At 29.5% G+C, this 25,879-nt stretch overlaps 1 protein-coding gene across 1 annotated transcript; it reads right to left on the minus strand.

Moving 5' to 3' along the window:
- Positions 1-449: 449 nt before the first annotated feature.
- On the minus strand, positions 450-24,877 carry LOC111687139 (chitin synthase chs-2). Its single transcript, XM_046953320.1, has 14 exons — positions 24,715-24,877; positions 24,402-24,640; positions 24,164-24,330; positions 23,915-24,041; positions 22,287-22,487; positions 21,601-21,779; positions 19,890-20,447; positions 17,880-18,108; positions 9,563-10,644; positions 8,766-8,913; positions 8,242-8,390; positions 3,432-3,962; positions 776-1,034; positions 450-712 (listed from the first exon to the last, which is right to left on the minus strand). Exons 1-14 carry the CDS (start codon positions 24,759-24,761, stop codon positions 543-545), a joined length of 4,086 nt encoding a protein of 1,361 aa, XP_046809276.1. The 5' UTR covers positions 24,762-24,877; the 3' UTR covers positions 450-542.
- Between the last annotated feature and the right edge of the window lie 1,002 nt (positions 24,878-25,879).

Below are 25,879 nucleotides of genomic sequence, written 5' to 3' on the forward strand. Positions count from 1 at the left end.
CGTTGCGTTGACTCACCTACACTGTAAGCTTACTTGTGTATTTTCTTATTTGAGCATGTGTTAGTTGATTATCTCTCAACTTGAAAAACAAAATCAACTTATATATGAAATTTAATGTACGCTATCTGTCAAAATCCATAATATCAATTTGACAGTTTTGTGTTACATTTTACCAATATAAATTAATGTGTAACAGTATGTGTATGGGCAACATTGCTGTAAATACATCTTCATGTTTATAAAGAAAATTGTATAATTTTGTGGAAATTAAGCAGAAATAAAAATTAGATCAAGCCAATTAAGTTGCAGTTTTTTGCAGATAATAAAGTAAATATCATGTTACCGTTACGAAATTTGACATAAGTAACTTCTAAAACCGCTTACAACATCATTTATTTTAAAAGTAAAATCTACTTCTACTACTTTTTTAAAAAGGAAGTTTTGCAATGTTATATGGGATATGTTTATATTGAAAGAACCATATATAAAGGTTTTACATTAGTTAAAGATAATACATAACGAGCATCAAAAAAAACACCTTTTTACACAGTATTTTCAAAGGCCAAATTATTGTGGCCCTGCATTGGATTCCTATTGAAGTCTGTATTTCGAGATGTTTGTTTCGTTAGACGACGTTTTGCCACAAAACGTGTTTCATTCAACATCATAAGAGATTTTCGACTCATGGATATGTGTTTCATATTAATATCATCTGTTAAGAGATATAACGAAATTTATAATTAATTCTTAAAAAGTATTCTCAATGTTTACGTACCATCACCGAGAAAACGTCGTTCGAAATTACGCGGCAGATCGCTGTAGTCATAATGACTCTTATTACGATTTTCATGCAATTTAAATATAGTTTGACGTCGTACCATATGTTGTTCAACCTCATCGTTCAGTTCATTTTGGCTGGCATCGTTAACGGTGTCGTCTTCATCATCGTCATCAAGACGTTTTGGTCTTTGTAGTTGTCGTGCAATATGTACCGCATTACCACGTATTTCTTGAGCTGCATCCTCTTCCGTTATCTTAAATGAAAATTAAACAGAGTGCAACAGAGCAACAATAATAAAAATATACTTAGTAGAGTTAATTTGAAGTTAAGAATTCATTTTGTTATGCATTCGTACAAGGTGTATAATTTTGTACAGTATTGTGGAAAATAATAGAAAGAACTCTATTGTTTTAATCTTCATAAGAGATAATATTCGAAAGTTCAAAGTAATTTTAAATACTTAGTAATGCGTCTACAGTTTTACACTTCTTGTGGAATGATTGATAATTTGAACTGACATTTGTGGTATTGGTATTCCCACAAGTATCAAAATGATATTGAGCGATGAAAAATAAAACTCTCTTTTGCCTCGGATAACATCATATGTTTGTTTCTATTATTTTTGCAGACACTGTATGTATGTATATGTTTGCAACTACTTAAGAATGTACAAAGCTTTTCTGGAAAATAAACCTTCAAAGAAGTGCATTTTTATGTTACACCAGGTGATGATGAAAACAAACTTTCTACAAGTTGAAGAAACAAAAACTTTAATTCAATTTAAAATGATGCCCAAATATACATTTATATATCCAACGTGAACACAATATGCAATGTTTTTGTGAGTGCAAGCCATTGACAAGTTTCTGTGGGAAACAACATATCAGCAAGTGGCGAAAAATTAAATGATTAAATGATTCTGAAATATCGACTTTTCTCGAAAAGTCGATATTTCAGAATGACGACTGTCGAAAAAAGGATTTGAAATTACAGCCTCTCAGTTTTTAATTGTTATCTGCCTACTAATGATCTTAACAAGTTAGAGTGCTATATTCGGCTGAGCCGAAACTTAAATACCCTCCACCAGCTACTTTTATATTAATACTATTGACACAAAAAATCCAATTTCCGGAGATTTTGATTTGTAGAATTTTGTGAAGATATCGATATGGTGACGGAAGTTATTAACAAAAAATCCAATTTCCGGGAATATGTACATTTGTATGGGAGGTATATAAAATTGTTGACCGATTCAGGCAATTTTCAGCAGTGGGCAAGCTCTTGTGTAGAAATGGTTGTATGGTAATTTTTTGGAATTACCTTGCACCATTTTCGAGAAAATTACATCAGAATGTGTTAAAAATGTTTATTTTTGTCGAAGTTTTAAATTTTGATTCATAGCTTTTCCCGGTGTAAACCGATCGTTTTCATTTTCAATACCAAACTGCTTAGGATAACAATTAATATTTCCAGTAAATTTGATCTATTTGTTTGGCTTAGTTTTAACGTGAGCTTGTTTTAACCAGACAGACAGATCGACAGAATTTCATAAGAACCCAGAATATATACACTTTGTTGGGTCTTAGATGAATATTTCTTCGTGTTACACACGGAATGACAAACTTATATATAACCTCTATCACCACTGATGGTGGTGGAGGATATAAAAACAGTTGCTAAAGCACAATCAAAAAAGGAGATTTTCTATAAGAGGGCTCATACGTGGGTAAGGATAAATATGGGTCCATTCTTATAAATCTTGGTATTGTATTTACGTTTATACGCAACAACATTTTTATTTTATAAAAAATTTATAAAACAAAATTTTCATACAAAATCTAATTTATAAACCATTTAAAAAATAAAGATTTTGTTTGTGGATAAGGGGGATAAAATGTAATTGTGGTATTAGTATTAATAAGTAAATGTTGACCTTCATGACATTTTCTGAAGGGAAGTTTGTATGGGGGCTAGGTACAAATAACGCCCAACCAGTACAAAAATCGACAGTGTCATCTAGACTTCAATAAAGCTATGATTTGTCGATTTTTGTTGGCATACTACAACATTTAACATAATTATGAGCCCTATTTGGGGGTACGGTTGTATGGGAGCTAGCCGAAATAATAGACAATCAAATAATGCCAAAATCAAATTATCTTGAAAACTGCGATCTGTAGCGTGCGACAGACAGACAGAAAGACGTGCATAACTAAATCGACTTAGAAGCTGATTTCTATACTAAAATCTATCGTTACAAATGCATAATATTCCACTATACTGGTGTAGGGTTTAAAATGTCTAAATGTCCTATATCACTATCTAAGGTCTATATGCTATACGTTTCTTAGTTGGTGTGTAAATATATACATATGTATATATCGTCATATAAATTCAAGTCATATTTTTAGGGGGATCCAATAAATTGTTGGGTGTTAAAACATCGGCACAAACGCATAATACCCTCTTTGCTATAGCGTTGTAAGGTAAAACACACATTGTGGTAAAGTAGACATTGAATATAAATAATTAATATATAATTCTTATTGCGAACCTGCGTTTGGCAACACCTGTTTCTAAACTAATTTAATTTTAAAAGAAAGGAAGAAAAATATAAATAGTATTTTGATAAGATAATAGTTTTTCTTACCGTACTTGATGCTCTAAACCAATCCAATTTAGTTGTAGCCAACAACTGTGAAATGGTTGCGAAACGATGAAAAAACATTGCAATAAACTGTATTATGAGAATGAGACCGAAAAAGAGAACAAAACACAGACCGATGGGGTCAAGCTCCTTGTAACGACGATATATATAGATTTGTGAGTTTATATCATCGTATGTTATAAAGTCAACCGGGTCAATAGGCCACTCCAAGTGTAAGTAATCTTTCTTTAGTTGAAGTAAAAAAACAATGAGAACGAATATTGAATTTATCATGACAAAGGCGAAAGCAAACATGTTGCGCAGTTCTCGTAGGCTGTCGGCAATTTCAGTTTTCTTCTCCTTTGTGTGAAACATTGGCTTTAGATACAATTTAATTAAATCCTTCCAGAAACGTTTTTCACGCAATGATATCTCACCCAGTTCAGAGTCAACAAGTAGGGGATCATTAATCCACCCCGGTATATAATGTTTCTCTTTATTGTCATCATCATCTTCAGTCGCACCATCGTCATCCTGCAAATATGGATGTGCAAATGTGTAAGAAAAAATCTCTAACCTTTTGTGTGTTTATTTAGGTATATAAACAAATATTAATTTTTTTTAATTTTAGAGTTAAAAAAATCAAACAAATTATTAAATTGCACATTCAAAACATTTTGTGTGAATATAAACAGACCCTAACACATGATGAATAAATATTTAATAAAAATCATAAAAATAGTTTTAAATATAGTGGCGGAGAAAACAAAAGCACGAACTTTTACTTGTTAGAAAAAAGTTAAATAAAATTATTAAAATAGGTTATTTTGCAATTAAAATTATTAGTTTAGATATAATATAGTTTAGAAATTATAAAAACAATGAAACATAACGTTGTTTAGAATGAAAATATATTGTATTTTAATCAAAAAAAATATAAATTGGCTTCAAATTGCAGCAACAAAACTAAAGGGGTTTTTTATCCCTCACTTCACTTCATTTTTCATATAAATTGTTTTTGTATTTTCAAAAATTTATATGAAAATATTTTTAACGCAAGGTGAAGTGTAATACAATGTAAGCAAGTTAGTGAATTTTTAGAAACTGTTAACAAAACTTGCTATTGAATTAGTAAATCATTTCACTTGAATACATTTTAAGAATAAATTAAAGTAACATAAAGTAAATTTATACAATTTTATAAGTATTTTTTGATCATTCGCCTTCGTAGTGCGCTTTTATGCAGTTTAATATCCAAAATGTAAATCAGGACACAAATTTCTTAAACAATAATATCGATTACTTTATAATTTTGAAAATTATAAGCCGCTGAGGAAAACGATTCCCTTTTGATCTCTCCATTTTATTTTGTAAACTTCCAAAACCGATTAGGGTAGAAATGATGACCTAGTGGTTTGCAATTTTGCAATTTTTAGTCTTGTGTATATAATCCGGTAAAAAATTTACACTTTATTTTTAACAAAGTTATTAACAATTAAATTGCAAAGAAATTAAATAATTTTGATAATTGCTCATATATATGAAGGTATTGTCCATTTACTACAAGACTGACATAACTTTAACGACAACTTTCTTTTCAATGACTACTCATACCGTCTGGAAAAATTAAAACAAGTAAGAAATTATAGTCGGGCGTGGCCGACCATATAATACCCTACACCTTTGACAAAAATATAATGAGATTTAGTTGCCATAATCAAGCATTTAAGTTGTATTGTACCTTGCCTTAGATATACATACTTAAGCCGTTTATTGTTGAATAAAATTGTGGACATTTAAGTGAAATTTTGATGGGGCTTTTCATAGGGGCTAGGGTCATATAAGAACCTATTATTATGGAATTCGTGGGGGTCATCAAATCTTGTATACAACTTGGTTATTGCGGCTTTTTGTCGAGATATGAGTACATTTAACATAATTATGAACTTAAAAGCCCTATTCGGCGGGTTCAGTTGTATGGGGGCTAGGTGAAATAATGGACCGATGGTAACCATTTTCAATAAGCTTCGTCTAGGGTACCATAAAATATGATGTGCCAAATTTCATTTAATTATCTCCAAAATTGCGACCTGTAGTTTGATTACAAGGATTACAAGCTCTATTGGGGGTTCAGTTGTATGGGGGCTAGGTGAAATAATGGACCGATCTTAACCATTTTCAATAGGCTTCGTCCCTGGGACAATAGAAGATCATGTACCAAGTTTCATTGAATTATCTTCAAAATTGCGACCTTTAGTTTGATTACAAGGTTTACATGGACGGACGGACAGACGGACGGACATAGCAAAATCAACTCAGAAAATGATTCTGAGCCGATTGGTATACTTTAAGGTGGGTATATGACCAATATTATTGTGCGTTACAAACATCAGCACAAACCCAATATACCCTCCCCACTAAAGTGGTGTAGGGTATAAATAATATATAAGATTAAGTAGTACTTACTTTTTGGCCCTGAAATATTGTCTGCGAATTTTATTTAAAACACAATTTCCTTTTTTTGTAGATAAAGGTAACCACCGCATGCCGTTCTAGTAAGTACTTACCAAATGACTAACAAATAACTTTTTTTGTAAGTATGTACTTAAATTTTAGCCTTGACATTTTAGTTTTGAATTTTTTTTACATAAATGGAATTTTTTGTGAATACTATTAGTAGATTTACTAGTTACTGAACTCCCTATTTGCAAGCGAAAGTCGTTAAAATAAGGACTTTAAAAAAAATAGTAAAAACTCAAATACTTTTTAACATCATGTTTCTAGAAACGATATTTCTGCATTATGTTAGTCTTCTTTTTAAATAGCATATGTATGTCTAAGTATAGTATGTATATTAGGGATTACTATTGACGTGAAAAACCACGGAGTTATTTTTTTCCCGGTTGTTAAAAAAGTTCACGCACTAAACACAATAAGTTTTTCCATGTAATGTGTTGTGCGGTTTCCTAATTTCAAATGAAAACATTTAATTGTAGTATCAATAGAACAGTGAAATACCCGGTTGTTAAAAAAGTTCATGCACTAAACACAATAAGTTTTTCCCTGTAATGTGTTGTGCGGTCCACTGGCCAATTTACCAGAAATGGGTGTGTTCTTAAAGAAACACATGTGTTACGCAAGAATATACGGGTATCGGGAATAAGTTTCCTAATTTCAAATGAAAACATTCAATTGTAGTATCAATAGAACAGTGAATCCCACGTTGCGACGGTGCTCCAGTGAATCAATAGATTTGGATACCCTACTGTCACCGAGTACCTTTGCCCTCTCCTGTACGCGGTAGACTTCGAAGCTCCGGCCATTACATGGGAGTTGTATTCCTTTTTCGGTCGTATATACGTGGTGTAAATAGAAAGAAGATAAGATGGAGTGAAGTATGTCTTACACCGTTTCAAAAAACCAAAACTATTGAATGCTTCTTTTGACACTTGAAAAATGTGTTTAGTCTAATTCATGAATAGAACATCAAGAGTTTCTGATTCCTTAATATTTACATCACCCATATGTATAGATGGAACAACAATATGTGCCAAGCGTTTATGTGTTAAAAAACAACATTGAGTCTCACGGGCGTTAAAATCGACTCTGTTAACACGACCCCATTCAGAGATTTTTATCAAGTCGTGATTAAGCGAGTCATTCATATTGCGCCTTATGCACCAATCTCTAGAGGGCTTGGCCTATATTTGAATGAATAAGGATGGCATCCGCAAAAGAGTAGATGGAGTTGGAAGTTTGACATACATAGAAGGATATTTATAAAGGTAATAAATAGAGTAGGGGAAAGAACAGAGCCTTGCGGTACCCCTGAATTAATCTTGAACTCGTTTGATTAAGTAGATCCCATCTATAACAACTCGTATAGTGCGATCTCTGAGAAATCTCGAAATAATTCGAGAGAAGTTATTAGCACTGCTTCAAGACCAGTATCGGTATGCCATCTGGTCCAGGGAATTTGTTAATGTTGAGATCTGTTAGAACCTTTTTGACGGCACGCGCTCGAAAGAATATATTTGGCATAGTTGCTGATACCCTTTCGAGCTCGGGCAGTGGTTGGTCGCTAACCGGCAAGTAAGAATTGTTTGCGAATAACTCAGCTAAAAGGTTAGCTTTATAAACCGTGTCAGTAAATGTTTGATCGTCCTTAAAAAGCGTCGGAATTGAAGAAGCATGTGGAGCTTTTTGGCGTCTTAGCACTCTGACATACGAAGACATTACGAAGTTCAGAGAGCGAAAAGGAGGCGGAGATGGTGTAGTGATCCCAATTTCCGAGAGGTGCAAGAATATCCACTTCATACCTATCAGGATGTGAGGTGAGAAAGAGGTTGAGGGTATTATTTTGGTGCCCTTTAAAAATGTGTGTTGGTTTATTCACTAATTGCGCAAGGTGGCTGTGCGCGCAAATAACTCAAAATATTGACCTTCCCGAGTTGTATGCCATTGTTTAGATCCACTAGAAAAGGATTTTATAAAACTCGAAGGTTTGGGGGATGAAAATGTAAAAAAGGGTAAAAGTGTGTATATTTCAGAAACTGGAGTTGGTGCGTGATGTTTTTTCCCAATTACCCAAAAAAGTTATATTAAATTATTATACAACATTGGCCATCACCTGATGGTATGCCAAAAACTTAGCAATATTAGTTATATCCCTAATCTACATATATATGTATGTTGGAATGTGCAAAATATTATAATAAAGATAGTGCAAAAGAGTTCACAATGGAATTGATTAAATCATATTTCATGTTTGTATGTGTGTGCATTGTTGCATCATTTAATATATTCCAATTACCTTTTTCGGTGCAACTTCGCGGGTTCCCCAGGATACGTCATTCATATTGAAAACTGAGTAAATCAATAACAACATATACATCGAAGGAATGGTTATATAGTATATAAAGCCGCATATAAGTGCGCCAACTTCTTGGGGATGTACAATTCCTGTAAATTTTAAAAAATATGTATATATGCATATTTAATGTAAAAGAAAACAAAATTTAATTCTACTGAAAGCCGCAAAAAATGTTATAAATTAAAAACAAATATTCGGCTGAGCCGAAACTCCACCAGCTACTTTTATAATAATAGCCTTTAAGTTAACTGTAAATTTAGTTTTATGCTTTTTTTAATATAAGTACCCATATAAAACTGAATGTGTGTCTGTTTGTATGTTTGTTTAATATTAAAAAAATATAAAATCAGTATATATCAGAAAATATAGCATTAAGAGTCTCCAAATTTTATAGGAACCATTCTATTGTCAATGTGATTATTTAGGACATAAAGTGGGGCGTTTTACTTTGTTTTAAAACTTACCTGCTATAAAAATTTGTAAAAATACCAAAAGGAAGAATAATGAAGCTGGGGCAAAGGGACCATCATCAATCATTTGAATTATGATGCCAATTAAAACAGCCATCATAACTAAGCAGTACAAAGAACTGATAACGAAAGCCAGCAATAACTAAAATTATAAAAAGAAAAAAATACTAAAACTTCTTATTCTTATATCATTAGGAAATTCTTTCGCAAAAGAAAATACAAATTCAAAATGCACCAACAAGTGTCTAATGTCCATGAACATTTCAAAAAAATCATTTAAACTTTGGGATATTATGAATACCGGCTTCGCTAAATAAAGCCTTTTTTATAAATTGACACTTTTGACGCCCATTGACTTCGTCTTAATTTCATCAAATTAGTATAAACCTTGCAGATAGATTTATATGTTAAAAATGATTTTAAGGCGATTAGTTTACCTAAAGTGATTATAGTAAAATATTTTTACCGTCCCCACAGTTTTGTCGTCTAGATATAAATATTTTAATTTTAAGAGAATTGGTCTTTTTGGATCTAATGTCATTCTAGACATTTCGAATACCATTGGTTTCGGTCGGGAATGCGCTACATCGCTATCAGATCGTACGTAAGGGATGGAATAGATGTTCAGAAGTGATTTATGTGTAGAATCGATACAACTCTTGTTATTGATCTCAATCTACAAAAACGCATACAAATATATTTGATGTTAAAAGAAAAGTTACCGTTTAAGAAAAATGTATATGTTTTGTGCACCTCTTCATACATAAATTCTGGAATATTTTAGACATTACCTGAAAATTTTGTTTTAAATATATGCAGGACAGAATAAATGCCAACAAAGGTATGAAATTCCATAAAAACGCCGTCCATATACCGGTACTGAAAACAGTAACCAAAGCACCAACCATCATGAGAAAAATAGTGCCAGGACCCAAAATAGTACCAACCATTAACATTGCCTGATAGACAATGTAAGGCATTGATATTGAACTATTATTTTTCACCACCATATCGGCATCGGAGAGTAGATCAAATATATTGGCAATGGTAGAGGGAACCCAACGGCGACGTTGATTGTAGAATTCGTTAAACATTTCAGGTGAATGAGTGTAAGCATCCGAAGCGGCTGAATATTCAACACGTAAACCCTGCTTAAGAATAAGCGTACAAAGCCAACGATCCTCACCCTGATCATATTGAACATAATGCATGGGCTCCTGTGATACCGTTGTGTATTTCTTCATTACACTGTTCTCCATTAGAGCACTACCACGAAACAAACTAAAACAGCCAGGACTACATAAAACACAACCAATAACATGCTCTGTTGCTTTTTGCAACCAATGACCTATAGCGTATTCGAAGATTTGATACCAAACCATAGGGCCTCTACCAACTGGATGAATACGACCACAGGCAGCACCTAATTCATCTATGGCCTTCATACGGTCTATTAACAGTTGCACTGCCTGCGGTTGAAAGTCAATATCACCATCAAGAGCCAACAAAAATGTATTTTCTGCTATCACTGCCTTACGCTTGGCCGATACTGATTCCAATTCCATTATACGAAAACCCAACAAATAATACATGTACATAACCTGTGACCAGCGTTTCTTATGTCGTATTTTATCTTTGTTTTTTAAATGGGCAATCATCTTTGAGCGACCAGGCAGTGTCCACACCAAACGACCGCCATAAGGTGTTTCAATTTTTACGGGTGGCTTGATTTTTATATTAACACCATACACCTCAAATGCAGCTTTTTCAATGCTGGTAATCAATATTTTTACATATTCATTGAGAGGAGGATTTTTCGGATTCTCCACATATTTTTCATCCAGTATAAAGGCATCATCAAAGAAAATATTAGCTAAAATGTAAAAAAAGAAAACTTGTTAGTTGATGCGTTGGCAAATTGAAATTTAATTGAAATGAAAGTGCAAAAATCAACAATAATATATGTATAGTTTTGGATTATAAGGGCTTATACTGGTATGTGTGAATTTTCAAATTTATTTCCATAATCTTGATTATGTACATTAGATTGGCCCAAAATTAAAAATTCTGATAAATTAAAGGCTTTTTTCAAGCAAAAATTGTCAGGCAGAAAATTTAAAAAAATGTGTCATCAAAATACTAAACATTGACACCATTACGATCCGAAGCCATCTTAATGAATATGTTCATATGCAGATGTATATGTATGTAGGTAAACATATAGGCGTCACGTATTATCTGTTAAAATTACATAATAAATTCAGTGCACAATTTTATTTATTTCTAAGAAAAATTATTCTCCACATTTTTCTGCAATTTGTATTAATTCAATTATTCCAAATTCTATTACCATATATAAAATTGCAAAAAGTTTAGCACTTTATTTATTACTACTTCCAAAACTATTTTAAATTAAATTTCTTAAAGAATGCAACCGTTTATCTGAAATAACGGAATTTTGGTCATATCTTTATATTTATTCAAATTTAGTTGTTTTTCTTAAAGATACTTTAAGTATGCTCCATGCACACAATGCTTAGTTAAACACAGCTATTTACATTAGGGTACTGTTCAAATGGAAGTTGTTCTTGTTCCATTGAAAGTTAAAATTTATATGTTTGGTGAACTAGATCAAAGGATAAAAACGTTTTTTTATTTTTATTTCCTTGCAAAGTAAATATACGCATATTTGATATCATATGAAAGGCGTTTTCAATATCATACATACCCTTTAAAAAAGAACTTAAAGAGTAACGAAAATGAAGTAGAATTTACTCTATGGAAGTACTGAAAAAGACCTAAAGAAATTATGATTTTAACACAGGCTTGCCATAGGAGGGATGTCCTTTTTATTTGATTCCAAATTCACTACATCTGAAGTCATTCTCAGGTAGTAATTTTTATGTTATTTTTATCAATTATTAGGAAGTTAAATTGTATTATAGAATGCAACTAATTTGACTAATTTGAGGCCACCCAAATGTACATATATAAATCCTTGTAGTACAATAGGTAAATACTTAAATTACACCAAATATACAATATAAACAAAAGGTATACGTTTTTATACCCTTCACCTTCATGAGAAGGGTAAATATAAGTTTGTCATTCCGTTTGTAATTTCTATAATATAATTTTCCGACCCCATAAAGTATATATATTCAGGATCCTCATAGGTAGCGGAATTGATTAAGATATGTCCGTCTGTGTGTTTTTTAAATCAGTTTTTAGAAGACCCCAAATATCGGCGAGGCCCGAATCTTCAATAATTCTGTTGAACATGCTTTCGAGAAGATCGCTATTTAAAATCAGCAAAATCCATAATCCAGGCTCCACATACATGAAATTATGTATGCTTAAGTTAGAAGCCAGGCTTCACATAACTTTTTGGTAATTTCGTTTTTCAAAAGGTACCTTTTGAATTTTTGATATTATTGAACCTAGATATATGAAATTAAGCATGTAGAATCTGAATTAGATGAGAACCCATAAAAGGAAAATATTTTGTACTTTTTCGTCTTTCCAAAGGTACTTTTTGAGTAATTTTTTAAACTATGAAACATTTAATTAAGTATGTTTAGCCCGTAATAGACAAAAACACATCAAAGGGGATTTTTGGTACCTTTTCGTTTTACAAAAGGTACTTTTTCTTTAATATTGAACCTAGAGACATGAAATTAAGTATGTAGAGTCGGAACTAGGTGAGAATCGGAAAAAGTGAAAAAAAAACTTTTTGAATTTTTTCTAATATTGAACCTAGAAATATGAAATTAAGTTTGTAGAGTCTGAATTAGGTGAAAACGCATAAAAGGTACTTTTTTGTCTTTTTAAAAGGTACTTTTTGAATATTATATGATATTGAACCTAGGAACATGAATTAAGTAGATTCGAAATTAGGTGAGAACACATAAGAGGGAACTTTTTGGTTCTTTTTCGTTTTTTTTAAGAGGTACTTTTTGAATATTATTTGATATTGAACCTAGGAACATGAATTAAGTATGTAGATTCGGAATTAGCTGAGAACAAATCAATGGGGATTGTTTGGAACTTTTTCGTTCTACAAAAGATATTTTTTTAGTTTTCTATAATATTTAACCGAGAAACATGAAATTAAGTATGTAGAGAAGAAAGTGATGTAAAAGAGCACTTTTTGGTACTGATTGTTTTTATCACACCATGGTGAATGGTATATAAAAATCGGAACAGCCGAATATAAAACTCTTACTTGTTTTAATATAAAAATGTATGTACATTGTGCAATGTGCCTACATACATTATTCAGAATTACAAAACTGTGCCTTTTAAATTTTATTTAATAACAATAAGACAAAAATATAAATGTGAAAAAACAGTTTATTCAGAATATCTATAAACAAGTTACAGTACTAATTTCTCCAACAGTAAGGTACTTTATTTTATTTCTGTTTGAGGGTACTATCAATTAAAAATTATTGAGTATTTTCTTTATACATATGTACGCATGTATATGGAACTAACTTTGATCAGATCTGTAACAAATATTAAAACGTCTATAACATGTTATGGAAGATATGACCAATTATGGAGCCTTATTCTACTCGGATATCGTTATTATTAATTATACTAATTTATGTATTTAATTTTGAAAGTAGAAAAACACATTTATGACGAATTTTATTCCGATGTCTTAATTTAGTAATCAAATGTGTGTGTTTATGTGGTTATTTCAAGTAGGTTTTATATGGAAGATGTTACCAATTATAAGCCCCGATTTGAGTGATATTATTACTCAGATATGTATCTTTTTATCAAGATTAGTTATGCACATTTGAGTGATTTTGCGAAAGTGGACCTTATATGGTAGTCATGATCATGCATATCTACATTAGTAATAAAATTTCTGCTGTCTAGGAATAAAAGACAATATTTTTTATCCAAAAGTGTTTTGCATGTCAACGATCAAAAATAAAACGACACGGTTCACCAGCAAAAGTCATGTAAGAGCATCGTCATTATGCTCACATTGATATCGTTGTGTAAATGACAACGTTAATACCTAATTGTTAACGATGGATTTACACGTTGGCCGAAGCTTCTTGACAAGTCTGCGTTTTGCAAAGTATTTTACTATATTAATGCGTAGATGAAAATAAAATGTTAATTCGGTAGTATTAAACATTTATTTCTTCTGTTTCTAAAATTAATAATCTACTTGAGAAAACAAGATTGGTAAAAGATGATAAAGTACCCAACACTCAACGCACTACTGAATATAGTATGTTCTCTCGCTGACTTTTTAATAACTACAGCATTACTTTGATGTACTCTGTTACTTTTTTATTCTGTTATAGAACTTTGTTTTCGACTTTGTCATTTCGTTTGCACATTTTATTTAATTGCGTGTTATGAATTGTGTTTTACAAAAAAGATTGTGCAGTAAATAGAACATTTAACTAACGAACCGAACTTCCTAGTTTATATTCTCTTTTTTGTATAATTAAAAACAACTTACTCAACAACTTCTTTATAAGCAAAATTGCAAGTACTCCTTATGTGTAAGCAAGCGTAGAAGTACTTGCTTCTAATGACATCACCGTGTTAAAATATTAAGTTAAAATGCTAATGAAGAAGTAGTAAAAAGAGTTTTTATTGCCATTAATCTCATTATTTTTAATTTTTTTTAATAATTTGAAAATAATATTACTTTAGTGAATCTCAGCCTTACAAATCTGCTTACGAGGAATCTCTATATTTTGCTGGGAAACAAACCAAGTAACATTAACTAATTATATATTTGTATTGAAAATCATTCTGTATATAAGACACATAAATGAAATCGTTAAAACTATTTTTCATCTGACACGAAATTGCAATATAATGGCAACTCTGAGCACATCTCAACCATTCGTATGACAAATACAATGGTATTCACTAGTTTTATTACGTTTGGATTTACGACTTGAAATTTATTACCAGAATTAAAAATATATAAATGATACCACCATTATACGACATCCCACATACACAAATCCACAGAAATATATGTACATATATATTTATATCTTAATTCATAGAACACCATTCCTTTTTTCAAACTTTTAATATATGTACATATATGTATAAATGTGTATAAGAGAAAGTATGTATGTGGAGGAAAAAAGTAAATGAATGAAATTCTTTAAAATAAAAACCGAATTATTGTTAAGTACCAGACTTAAAACAAACAAGAAACCATGGAAAAATAACATTTCATCCTTTAAAGCAAAAAAGTAATACAATGACAATAAGTACAAATATATATATATTCGTGAACACACCTACATATGTATGTAATTTAGAATGACAGAAATATCTGATAGTATGTGAAGGATAATACCTGATGCAATGTAAATTGTTAATGAATATATCGTTACAGGAAATATGTTTGTGATAGGAATATATCATGCAGTTAGTCTGAAACCGTTCACTATCGAAAAAAGTCAAATTGACTTATATACCAAGTTAATTGCACTATGGATCGTCCCAGTTTTGAATATTAGTATATACTATGTGGATTTTAACAAAGTTTTCAGAATAACAAAAACACTTTAATGCCTCTTCGCGGATTCGTTAACTAATATATTTAGTACGTATTTTAAAAAATTACTCAATTACTTACTTTAGCGCTATTAAAAAACTCCACATAGGACTTTTTGGAAAACAGTTTTTATATTGAAAAGTTTTTCCCGTTTTATGCACAGAATTGAAAATTTCTTTCGAAATATGAGTTAAGAGTATATTTGACCAATTAGGTAATAATTCACATTCGCTGAAGAACTGGCTAAAATTAAGAATTTAACAAGATAAAATAAAATCTAGTTTTCAGCTTTATCCATAAAATCTAAATAAAGAACTTAAAGTCGCGTTCCCAATGATATAGCGAAAGTCAAAGGTTATGAGTATCAAATCTTTGCATGACGCGATTATTGTTCGTCGTACGTTTTTAAATGTTATTAAAACTTTTGTAGGGAATACAATTTCCAATATTCTGGTAATGATTATTTTCGCTAATCATCATTTGGTTTCGAATTATTTTGTTTTCATTTTCCTTCGCTCTGTTACTTAAGAATATTAGTTAGATTTATACTAATCAATATATTTTGATTGCTATTATTGCATAAATTAACAGAAAGATCTTTTTTAATCATTTATCTCAGAATTTCGACTTATTAGTTCAGCAGCTGTTTATTCAAAATTTGTTAAAAATTGGTCTACAAGCTGCAATTTCACTTTTAATTTGAAATTAAATTCTGTGGACTTAATTTACTTCCATCAAATTTCATAAAAATCGGAATGGTAAAAATATAGTCTACTTCGTTTTTTTTATATATGTAAGTACCACAAGTGATTTAACTAACAAATATTATATATTATTTGATCAGTGCACCAAAAGGTGATTGAAGCTACGTTCAAATGTTTGACAAAAATGACGTGACCCCTAAAAAAACTACATTATTTGCAATTACGAAAATCATGCAGAATCAAAAATAAATTTACGAAAATTAGTGGTTACGTCATTTTCATCAAATGTTTGATACACTGAAAAAAATCCATGCCAAATATATACGAAAAATGTCGTACATTGTACGAATCGTTCATTGTTTCGCACCACGAAATTCTTTCGTAATATATATTAAATTGTACGAAATATTTTAGTATAATGCAAAATATTCTTAAAAAATTTTATTTACATAAATTGAAAAAAGGGAATTTTGAATAATATTATAATATTATAGTATAATATTAATTTATTCAAACATTTTTGTTCATTTTAAAATAAATTTTCTAATTTTAGTTCAAAATTATTCTCCACACGACTTTAAAATTTTTTTATGAACATGGATTATTTTCAGTGTAGGACTCAACGTAGCTTGAGCATCCAATATTTACAGTGTCAGATTAACAAGTATAAATAAAATAATATTACGGTGTTTAAATCAATATAATTTGAAACACATAGAACATTTTGCTAAATCCTAAACCAATAAGTACAACCAGTAAAATTGCAATAATTAAAATATTTGTGTTAATTTAAACAAAACGCATTATTACAAGAAAAAATTTTTTTTTTAAATTTGTTCACTCATATTCATTCCATAATTTGTAATAAATTTCGTAATTTGTAAAAAATTGTAATTTCTGAAACAAATATGCTTTGTTGAATGCTTTGAAGCAACTAAATACATTTTTGTATTTTTTCGCCCTTGTTAAGAAGTTCGTTTACGATCGTGTTGTGTAGCTCCGTACTATGGTTACAAAGTATAAAGTCTGTTTGAACGTAAAAGTTCGAACTGATCACACTGATCACTCGTAGATTTCGAGATGTTTTTGCTGTCATTAAGATGATTTTGCCTAATTATATCAAACACTACAAAACTCTTAACGAGCGAGACGAATAACAAGAACAAGCATACCCATGCAGATGTTTATTGTTTACTTAATCTCTATGAATCAAAATCTTGATTTTCTAAATGTGGTAGGAATAAGTACTCGGTGGTTTCATCTTAGTACATTTCGAGTTGCACACACTAAAGAAAAATAAATTCGAATTGGTTCATTGTTTTTTTAAAAAGCATTAAAATGATCTATGGCATACTATTCGAAACTTAATATATGTGTATGGGAATGTATATTCAATGATAATTTTAAAATAAATGGCCATTAAATTTATATACATATATATCATACGGTAGATTTCTTCTGTACCGTTATTTTAAGTGCCAACAAAAGTAAAATTTGTTAATTCCATATAAGCCACAATTTTACATTCATACATATCTACCATAATGAAATGATTTTACAGTAAAGTACTAAAGTGTAATATCTTTAGTAGCAGCATATGCCAATGTAAGTCTTGAAGTCTTTAATAAAAGTAAAAATTAAACTGCAAATTAAATGTAACGAAAGACAAACAAACATATCCGAAAGGCAAACAAACATATCCGAAAGGCAAACAAACATATCCCTAATTAAAATTGAAAGTTAAAAAATCTGATCTGATCGAATACTTATTAAAACACAAACTCTTGTCATTCACTGTATGCAGAAGTACGTAATACAATAATTAAGCAAACTTTTAACGAAACTTACTTTCCAATTCGTAATATTCATCATCCGGTTTTCCTCCATTAATGTGTATTTTCGCCATACGTCTTGCACACTGATCCTCATCAAGACGTACAATGGATTTTAAAAATTCCATCATTTCTTCTTGTGTTTCATGCCACATTGTTGCACAAATAATAAGCTGTGGGATTTTGTCTGTTTCCTGAATATCTGTAGAGGCTGCATTTCCGTTGTCGGTCACATTGTTGTCCTTCTGTAATGAAGTGAAAATTATTTTTATTTAATTTACGACTGCCAAACTTTTGAAAAATAAATAATTACACTGTGAAACAAATGTAAAGTGTATCACTGTGTTATTAAATGAATAAAAATAATGAATCACTGCTTTATTTAATTAATAATTATATATGTAAACACAAATTATTGCAAAAACATCTGGATGAGTCGACAGATAAAATGGTTAACTCCATATTTTTCATTTATCGATTTTTAATTCCATACATAATTTTAAGATATTTTACTCTGATAACGCTAGACAATACTGAAAATACCTTTTAATTAACAATAGCAGATTCTTATGTACATATTTCCTTCCGAGGTGTTCAACAATTTTTATGAAATTTTTTAGTATCTTTTACTTAACTTCACAGAATCGGGCAATTTTCTTAACATCACGATAATCTACACAAATTGTCTATTTTTAGAGTATAATCATGCCGTGGTGCCCTGCAGCGATATTCAAGGATAAAACAAAAGAGCAAAATTTTCAACTTCCTTGCAAGGCAAACCAGTTATACTGTAATAACTGTTTTCATTATTATACTCTTTAGCAGTGTTTAAATAACTAAACTATAAATAGCCGTAGCAACGAAAAATAACTACTATTGTAGTTAAAAATATTCAACTAGCAGCAAATCATTTACTATTACTAATGCTACCTTTAGATTTTAGTAGTTAAAGATGTAGCAGTAGTTATAAATGCAGCAAAAAAAGGAAATTTGAAAGCAGTAGTACTGTCATTGGTAAGTAGAATTTAAAGGAAATACTACTTCCTTTTGAAATCCTTTATGTTTGACTGCTAATAAGTTTGAGCTATTTATAGAACAATTTATGAAAAAATTAAAAAATTAATAGTCGATGCAGATAGGGGTTGAATGTTGAACATTACTTCTGCCAGTTCGCCACACTCTCCCTACACTACCGCTTAGATGTTTTATTGTGCGAAATAATGGTTTTCACATTAAAATACTATTTTTTCTATTTGTCTAAAAATATAATAAAATAAAATAAAACAAATTCGGAAAAAAATAACTGATTTGTTTTTTGTTTGCGTGTTTTTATATTTTTAGATTTTACCTCATAGTAAGTCATTAAAAAAGTAGTTGATAGTAGCCATAACAGCGAAGTTTTTCCTGGGCAGTTGTGAATTGGACAAATATGTATAATATGTTCCATATATCTTCTTATATTGTTTCCTATGTATTGTACGATTTTTTAATCTACCTTAGAATTACGTTTTGGTTAATAAGTCTTTGTAGGGTGTACCGGAACTGTTACACTTTCAAATCAGCTTTTAGTTCGTTTTGATATAGTCTCTGCCAATGCGAAAAAGAAGTAGAAATGGAAGTACTGAAAAACACCTGAAGAAGTTATGATTTTAACACAGGCTTATCATTGGAGGGATGACCTTTTTATTTGATTCCAAATTCACTACATCTGAAGTCATTCTCAGGAAGTAATTATTATGTCCTTAATATTAACATAAATAAATTGGTTTAATTCAGAAGATTCCAGAAAATTAAAAAAAATGGATTCTTTTTGCTTCTTTAGACGTCAATAAACATCGCTTCCATAGAAGTTGAAAAATTCGTTGGAAGTACTTCGTTTTATTTTGCAAACAATACTTTGGCAATCCTAATATTTTTGGCTAATTGACCTAATATGCGCATTACGACATTTGACATTTAAGATAATAGTTTCATAATAATGTTAGTAAATGATCACAAATTTTATATGCAAATACAACTAACTTACCTTAATTGATAGATACTCTTCATTCCAATCCACAATTCGTCTATTTAATGTTATACATTGTTCGACCAAAAAACCACAATACCACGGACAAATGAACAGTTTTTCGGTGGGTAAATTTTTATCATTTTTTGGACGCCATATATGATTTGTTATCCACAATTGTGACAGCCACCACAACAACCATATCCAAAGATAATCTTTAGCGACCACATTAAAAAAACTCCATGCATCGTGACCGAAGCCCAGTGACGTTGAAGCTTTAAAGGACAGATAATTTGGAATGTATTTATCAAGTGAACACACATCTGTTTCGCGCACCCACGTTAGAGCGACTGTGGCGGCCACAGCAAGTGGTGTAGCTAGGCTGAGTGGCAAAGCATAGCTGAACTCCTGGATTTTTATTTTACATGCAAATTTTCCAAAAATATAACATAAATATGATGATGCCACTTGTATGAGAAGGATATAAAGAGGCGCATTTATACTTGATTGAATTATAAAGTTTTCCGTTGTTTTTGTTGTTAATGAGTTTGATGGCGCTGTGGACGTATCGGATGCCTGTAATTTTTATGATTTCGTTAAATTATGCGTAACAAATGAATTTGAAAGAAAAACAAAGAATAACACTTAATGTATAAAGGAAAACTTTAATTTAAATATCGGTTTCAAAGGCTATATTGTACATAAATGTTGTGAATATTGTTGTTAACGTTGCCATTGTTGCTGACTTTCTTAAAGTATCGATTACAAAAAACCCATTAAATCATGTTTATTATAAGACCAAATATAAAGGATGTGCATGAGTAAATATAAAACAAATTGTAAATAATTTAAAAAAGTTTAAATTTACTTTGATAAATATATAAATCACTTTATTTTAAACTCATTAAATATCTAAATGGAAATTGTATTGATTAAGTGTTTTAATATTATTTTAAAAGGAAATATTTGATAACCATTTAATAGCCTTTAAATACTGTAGTTCTCGTAAATTTATAAGTCCTTAATAAGTCTTAAACAATGTTATAACTATCAAATTTTGAGTAAAATACCATAGAAGACATCCTTCATATACCAGCTATATAAAGACGGTTATCAGACCTTACGATATTGTCAGATGTCTAAATGTGGTGACAATGTACTTTTATAAGAAAATATTACAATTTCATTGCCCAAGCAATACATTTAATGTTACCAGATCCTACCGCATAAATTATATTAATATAAAACATTTATCTGACAATTATTTCATGGACAGACGTATGAATTTGCACAACTGACAATTACAATTGTCAGACAATTATTAAGCATAGCAACGTAATGAAATTTCATGATTGTTAGATTTCTGACAATTTCATTTTTTAAAAGTATACTGACAATGCATTTTCTGAAAACATTGTAAGATCTGACAACCGTGTATATACATATATGCAGTTTAAGCCGTTTGTGGTAAGCAGAACTTAAAAATGAAAGGATATTAATTATGTAATGTCAACTTTTCACCATCGATTCATTATATTGATATTGTCAATATATAATGTGTTTCGCAGACAATTTAAAATCAATTAACCGTTTTTTTTTTGTTATAACTATGAATCGATTCAATCTTTGTGATTTTTCTTTTATTCGAGTTTCCACCATACATACTATCGTATCACTAAAATTTATAAAGTTAAACATTAATGTATGTTTGTGTGTGTATGTACATTACCCTTTTTACTACAATTTCATGTGGATTCCATGCTTCGGTAAACATTGAAAAATATTCCTCTATAGGTTGACCATGAAAGCTGAATGCAATTAAAGCAAATACAACAATTTTTATTGGCGATAAATACAAATATGTATGATATCGAGACTTGGTTCGTCGTACCATTTTTATCAAGTTTGCTAAAATAAAAAGAATAAAAAGTAGAAAAGAATGTTAAAACAACCAAAAAGAAAAGGAATAAAACAAATAGAATTTAAGAATAAAACAAGCAAAATAAATTAAGATAAAATTGAATTTGCAATAAAGACAGCATAGGATGCCCTATATACAATAGGTCTGCTTATTTACTTTCCTAGTAAAAACTTATTGATATTATAGCTAAAATCTCAAAAAGTCGTAAAGTGGGTTATTTATTTATATTCCTTTTAGAATTTTTAGAAGTAAACATTTACCTATGATTTATTATGACCTCAATTAAGAAATGTTTAATCTAATGTTTGAAAATCCGTTTTAGGTTTTACAAATTCGTTTTATACCAAAATAATAACAAAAATCGCATTTTAATGTAATTTAACAAATATTCATGTAATTTGTTTAAAATATTGTAGAATAGTGTAGGGTAAAATAGACAAACATTTGTGGTGCATGAAATATTGATATCAATAGTATAAATTTAGTATACAAACCAATGCTCGAATATGAATTGATATAATTCTCCCACCAACGGAATGATATTAATATTAATGGAATTGCCAATATTTGCACTTCTAGTGAATCGCTGATGGCAGGCCACAAAACAAATGCTGTTGCTTGTGCAATCAAAGCCAAAATACTAATGGAATAGACAGCTATAGATTTCCAATGTTTGTGGGTTCCCATTAAAATATCTGTAATGAAAATTTGATAATTTAATTAAATTGAACTATGTGAGTGAGAGTAATAATTAAATTTAATATTAGTTCTTTGTTTATTAACCTTAAGTACTAAATAAATTCAATTTTTTTTGGATTATATGTTTTAAATCTATGTAATTAATTTTAAAGTAATTTAATTCAATAATTTTTCTTTTATATCAGGATTAGCGGTTTATGATTACATTTATTCTTCGAATGCAATTGTAATTGATGCTACACCAATTACAATTACTTTTAATTGTAATTGGTATCAGGCGTAGCGGTTTATGATTACATTTATTCTTCGAATGTAATTGTAATTGAAGCTGTACCAATTACAATTACTTTTAATTACAATTAAAGTTTTGCAAATTACAATTACTTGTAGTTGTAATCGAAAAATTTCCAATTACAATATTATGTAATTTTGAACTTTTCTTCTAAATGTCCTTTATACAGGCTATTTAACACTCCTCTTAAGACAAGCCCATGATAAAATAAATATGTAGTTATATACGAAAAATTTTGTACATTGTACGAAATGCTTCGTATATATTATATATTACGAAAAAAGTAGTTACGAAATTTTTTTCGTAAAGTTAAGCATTGATTATTATCAGTGTAGAAAAGTATCTAGTAAAAGAGTTAGTAAGGTGTCCAATTTCTCGTAATCGATGTGTACACTGTCATACATTCACTCATCGGGAGCAACTTTACGACTGTTTCTTTTTAATCCATATAGTAAGGATTGATTTCTTAATTAGGGAAAACTAGTTCAGGATTGTCCGCCCGAACAAATACAAAATTACCAACAAATAGTACACATTATAATGTTTGCGTACACTGAAAAAATCCATGTCTAATATATACAAAAAATGTCGTACATTGTACGAATCGTTCGTTGTTTCGCACCACGAAATTCTTTCGTAATATATACGAAATTGTACGAAATATTTTAGTGTAATATTCTTGAAAAAATTAATTTTCATAAATTAAAAAAAAAGGAATTTTGAATAAATATGCTAAAATTTAGGAAATATTAATTTATTCTAATATTAGTTCAAAATTATTCTCCACACGAATTTTCAATTTTTTTTTTATTAAAAATTATTTGAGAATAATATTATACTTTTTCTTAAATTTTATAAAAATGTTTTATTTAATCATAATATAATTAATATCAATATGTTTAATTTCGCTAAAATTTAAGAAAAAAATATTACGAACGGTTTTCGTACTTTCGTAAAAATAGAAAAGGGTTTTATTAAATAATATTTCGTATTATACACGAAATTTTTGTAAATATACGAAAATAGAAGTTACGAATTTTTTTTTTTCGTAAAGTTGAGCATGGATTATTTTCAGTGTAGAGTAATATTTAAAAATTTAAATATAATATCAATATTTTTCTAAAAACTTACTTAATACAGCAGGTACAAAACAAACACTGTTACATAACAGCAAAGCCTTTGTCGAATCCAAATGGGGAAACACAAAAAATGTCAATATTCCCAAACCGATTACATGAAGCAATTCAAAAGATACCACCTAAAAAGAAAATGCAATCCGAAAAAATTAGTCTTGTCTTGCATTACATATTGCAAGACATTTTACTATATATAAAAAAACTTTCAAACAGATCACCGGTTTAGATAATTAAAAAATCATACCAATAATACTTCGGGCCACGTCGGTGACTTAACATCCTTGAAAATACAAATACGTAAAGATCGGAAAAATGTAAAGACTTCTGGAGCCGAAAATGCTAATATCAAAGACCAAATCCAAACAAATTGCTCCTTAACCGGAAGATCTACATAATAGTCTCCTTTCAGATCTGCAACAAATTATAAATATGTTTTTAAATATTAAATAATATGTACAATGTGGAAATATTCCAAAACTAACCGACAATGTTGCAATATTTAACTGTAGTGTTAGATTTTATATGAGCCACCATAAAAATGTATGACATTTTTGATATAACTGCACTTGTCAAAATAATTACGAATACATACAGATATGTAAACATTTTGAAGACCTTTAAGAAAAACCCCAATTTTGTCCAGTTAGCAGCAGAACCGGTGGCTCTTTTTGAAGGGGGATCTTGAAACGAATCCCATAATGGCGGTTTTTCCTTATTCTTCCTATTGAGTAATTTTAGTTTTGTTTTTATATTTAGATTATATTAAAAACGACTTTTAAAACAGAAATAATTTACCGATTTCTGTTAAAATTATCATCATCTCCATCACCTTCCCAATTCATATTTTATATTACTTTAATTTAATTAAAATGTCACTTTGTTGTTTTTTACTAATTGTTTAAATCAATTTTTTTTACCTACGTTCAGTTAGGAAGTGTTCACTTTGAAATATAATAAAAAACTGAAAATAATTGATAATGATCAAAGACATTCAGATGTTATTGGCAGCATATTATTTTATCTTTTAGTTTATTGTAAGATAAAGACTGTAATTGTTGGTTTGTTTTATTATAAAAAAATAAAATATTTTTGAAATAAGAAATATTTTTATAAATGCATTCATGCATATACTACACATACATACATACATACATACATACATACATACATACATACATACATACATACATACATACATACATACACAAGTTTGTATATTAAAAATATGTATTATTTGGAAGTACATATGTATGTTTATATGATTTATGTTATTTTATCTTTTAAAAAATAAAATAAAGTAAAATTTATGTTGATAAAAATCTTTAATACTTAAATATTGATATTTTAAGAAAATGAAACATGTTTACAAATTTAACAAAGAGGATTTTTTATTATTATTGCTTTTATTAAAGCCCTATTGGAAGTTTGTAATTATTATTTGGGCTTAATAATTACAAACTTCCAATAAATTACAATAATTATTATTGGGTTTAATAATTACAAACAGCATATCACAAAAGTATTTTTCATATGCTAAACAAAAAATATTTAGTAAATAATTTAATGTTTAGTAACAAATACATACAAACACAATTTTTAAAAAAAGTTTATTTTTTTCTAGTTTAACAAAAATGTCTCCATTAAGTAATTATACCCTACACCACTTTAGTGGGGAGGGTATATTGGGTTTGTGCTGATGTTTGTAACATACAAAAATATTCGTTCTATACCCACCTTAAAGTATACCAATCGGCTTAGAATCATTTTCTGAGTCAATTAAAACTTAGTTTTATAGAACTTTAAATGACACTACCGATTTTTGTAATGATCGGGCTTCATTTGACCCTATCCCCCATACAAACTCCCCTTCAGAAAATGACTTAAAGGTCAAAATTCACTTACAAACACTAATAACACTTTTAAATTCTACATAAATAAAATTGAAGAAGACTTAACTCCC

The sequence above is a fragment of the Lucilia cuprina genome, chromosome 5 (assembly GCF_022045245.1).
Source record: "Lucilia cuprina isolate Lc7/37 chromosome 5, ASM2204524v1, whole genome shotgun sequence".
Taxonomy (NCBI): Eukaryota; Metazoa; Arthropoda; class Insecta; order Diptera; family Calliphoridae; genus Lucilia; species Lucilia cuprina.